At 51.0% G+C, this 3,064-nt stretch overlaps 1 protein-coding gene across 1 annotated transcript in view; it reads right to left on the bottom strand.

Annotated features, from left to right (window-relative positions):
* LOC102306332 (immunoglobulin superfamily DCC subclass member 3) overlaps positions 1-3,064 on the bottom strand; it is a 12,358-nt gene that overhangs the window by 7,650 nt on the left and 1,644 nt on the right. Inside the window, exons 2-4 of the mRNA XM_042225936.1 lie at positions 601-906; positions 352-496; positions 141-271 (exon numbers count right to left, since the gene is read on the bottom strand). Of these exons, the coding sequence (XP_042081870.1) occupies positions 141-271; positions 352-496; positions 601-906 (582 nt within the window). The remainder of the gene's footprint in view (positions 1-140; positions 272-351; positions 497-600; positions 907-3,064) is intronic.

The following is a 3,064-nucleotide window of genomic DNA, read 5'->3' as shown; positions in this document are numbered from 1 at the left end:
TTCTACCCTCACTCTGGACTCTTTCTACCGTCAGTCCGGACTCTTCTACCCTCAGTCTGGACTCTTTTTACCCCCAAATCGGGCATTCAGTCTTAATGTGAGTTTTGCCTTACAGAACCTTGCCCTCAGTTTTGTCTTACCGGTGACAGTCAGCTGGGCTTCGTGGCTGTAGCGAGTGTTGGCGATGTTTGAGGCGATGCAGCGAAACAAACCGCTGTCAGTCCGCTGAACGCCGGTGATCTGCAGCACGCCATTAGGAAGCAAGGTGTACCTGTACACAAAGCATATACAAACAGGCTTGAATCCTTATACGTTAAAATTTAATCTCATCACACTTCACTAAAGACATACCTGTGGTTATCGGTGCTCAGTGAGCATCTGTCTTTCTGCCAGGTGATGTTGGCCTCTGGGATACCATTCACCTGACAGGTGAGTCTGGCCACACCCCCTACATCCACATGCATGGACTCTGGGTGAGAGAGGAACTTAGGGAGGGCTGGTGGGAGGTGGAGAAGAGACTGTTAGTACAGGTGGGTCACGTGTGTGTTACTGTGAGGTTTGTTTGATGTTTTTTGTGTGGTTGGGTGGACGGCAACTCACATGCGAGCTGGACGCGGGCCTTGCGGCTGACCAGCATGCCATAGCGGTTCTGCACTGCACACTCGTACTCTCCGGCATCCGTCTCGTTGCTCTCTCGTCTCTTGGAGAAATTTCTGATGAGCAGCGTGCCGTTGGTGAGCACTGTTGCTCTGGTACCAGTCGCTATGGGAACCCCGTTGAGTCTCCAGGTGATAGCGATAGGCCCCTCCCCCTCCACCTGACAGTCCAGCATCAGGGGACGGCCCCTGACTGCAATAACATCACCAGGCTCCTTCAAGAAGGCCAACTCCAACGCTCCGAGCACACCTAAGGGGAAGCAGGAGGGTCAGGGGTGGAGTCTCAGTGGACATTTCTGATGGTGAAGCAGGTTTAAAAACACAAACACTCACTGACAGGAGGTAGATGTGGAGATGAGGGTTATGATGATAACAAGGGCGAGGAGGTGGCAATGAGGTGGCGATGATGATGACTGGAAACACCTGCCCAAAGCAGTATCCAGGTGACTCCGGCAGGCAGAACTCAGGGCTCGCGTTGACCCTCAGGCTATGATGAACACATGAATGTGACGATGGCAATGATGGCAAAGATGGCAATGATGTATATGTACTGAAAGAATCAGAGCCAGTGTTTGTTATAAATAAAGTGGGAACGTTAGAAGACTGCATGCACCCAATTATAATCAATCAGGTCAGTCACACAGACTGAGGTCTTTAAATTACGTGTTACTACACCTCTCATCATCTGAAGGCCTGGACTGAACAAGAAGCAGAAAGCAGCGGGGCTCAGGTCTGCAGTGTGTTGTTTCCATCACGTGGTGAACGAACTGCTACAGCGCTTTCCTGCTCCACCTCAGAGCAATTTATACCACACATTATTTCTACAGAATTCTTTCTGTGATGGATGTGTCGGAGAGCAAAGTGGACCTAACATCTTGTCCAGGGATATTTGGCATGCTGGAGCAACAAACTAAACCGCCACCTGCTCTACAGCCACCCCTCAAACACAGCACAGATCAGCCTCTCTGCGGGCCCCCTCAGATAAAGACCAATGCAGGTCTTGTGTCTGTTTATTATGCTGTTCCGTGAATGCATCGTTCCTCCTCCTCCCTCCTCTGGCCCTTTTCAACTTGAACTTGGTTGAGGTGACTTTCCCAGGCTCCCCCCCTCCTCCCCATCGCCTCTTTGAGAGGATGCTGTGGGAGGAAAGACTGAGTCTGGCAGCAGGACCAAATCCTTTAGTGTGAACGACGACAATAGAGAAACAAAAGTTAACCAAGACACAACACCCCACCCCCAAAGGATCCCACAAACAACCAAACACACCAAACCCTGCAGCTGCCGGACCCCAGGACGCCTCCAGGCCTGCAGCTCCTCATAAACATCCATCACTTCAGCCTCTTTATACAGCTTCACGCTTGTTTCCACAGACTCTGAGCACAAATCACTCTAAAGGCCAATTTCATCTCCTTGAAGAGGAGAACAGGAAAACATGTCAAAATCTTCCTTCAGCACCAACACCGGGCTGGCACAGGGCCGGCAATGGGCCCACATCACTCCTCTTTATAAAAGCAACGATGAATCCTGATGACGTCACGTCAGGAAAAGTCAAAACTGGTTTAAACAGGAAATCATCAGCACGCGATCGGACCCGACACCATGTAGGTGTACAAACCAGGTGTGGACCGTTCACACCTTTTGGTGTCCCGTGACAACACATCTGGACCACAGCAGGGCGTGCTTTATGCCAGGGGTGTCCAACTCCAGGCCTCAAGGGCCGGTGTCCTGCAGGTTCTAGACCTCACCCTAGGTCAGCACACCTGAATCAAATGATTAGTTCATTACCATGCCTCTGAAGAACTTTAAGGCATGTTGAGGAGGTCATTTAGCCATTTAAATCAGTGGACACTTCTAAAACCTGCAGGACAGCGGCCTTCGAGGACTGCAGTTGGACACCCCTGCTTTATTCAGACTGTGACTCGATAAAGAAGCCGATGCAGTTCTGGCCGCGGATCAACCCAGAGGCGTCTTTATTCTGGAGGACGTCAGTGGACACAGACAAATAACCTGGATCGTGGGCAGTATTGTGTCTCGTGTTCAGCAGGTGTGTGATAGCGAGTCATGCTCACAGATCACGACTCAGAAAAACATCAACTGATGTTTCAAACCATCGAGCTGCTCAAGTGAAGCATCTGATGATGATGATGATGATGATGATGATAAGGAGGAGGAGGAGGAGTTGTGATGGAGGTGGAGGACAGCTGTCTGATCAGCTGATGATGTCACATGTCTCCTCCTACAGGATTTAATCCTTCGCCTCCCATCTGGGTCCCCGCCATGGGGGTGGGGTTTTTAAGACACTGGAGCAGACAGTCTGCCCCCCACCCCTACCCCCCGTTTAACCCTAACCTGCCCCCTAAATCCCCTGAACTGAACTGAACCCCCCGAGGCCTCTGCAGGTCATGAGA

The sequence above is a fragment of the Haplochromis burtoni genome, unplaced genomic scaffold (genome assembly GCF_018398535.1).
Source record: "Haplochromis burtoni strain Fernald_Lab_line unplaced genomic scaffold, NCSU_Asbu1 Contig_190, whole genome shotgun sequence".
NCBI lineage: Eukaryota > Metazoa > Chordata > Actinopteri > Cichliformes > Cichlidae > Haplochromis > Haplochromis burtoni.
This window is presented reverse-complemented; position numbering and strand designations above follow the sequence as displayed.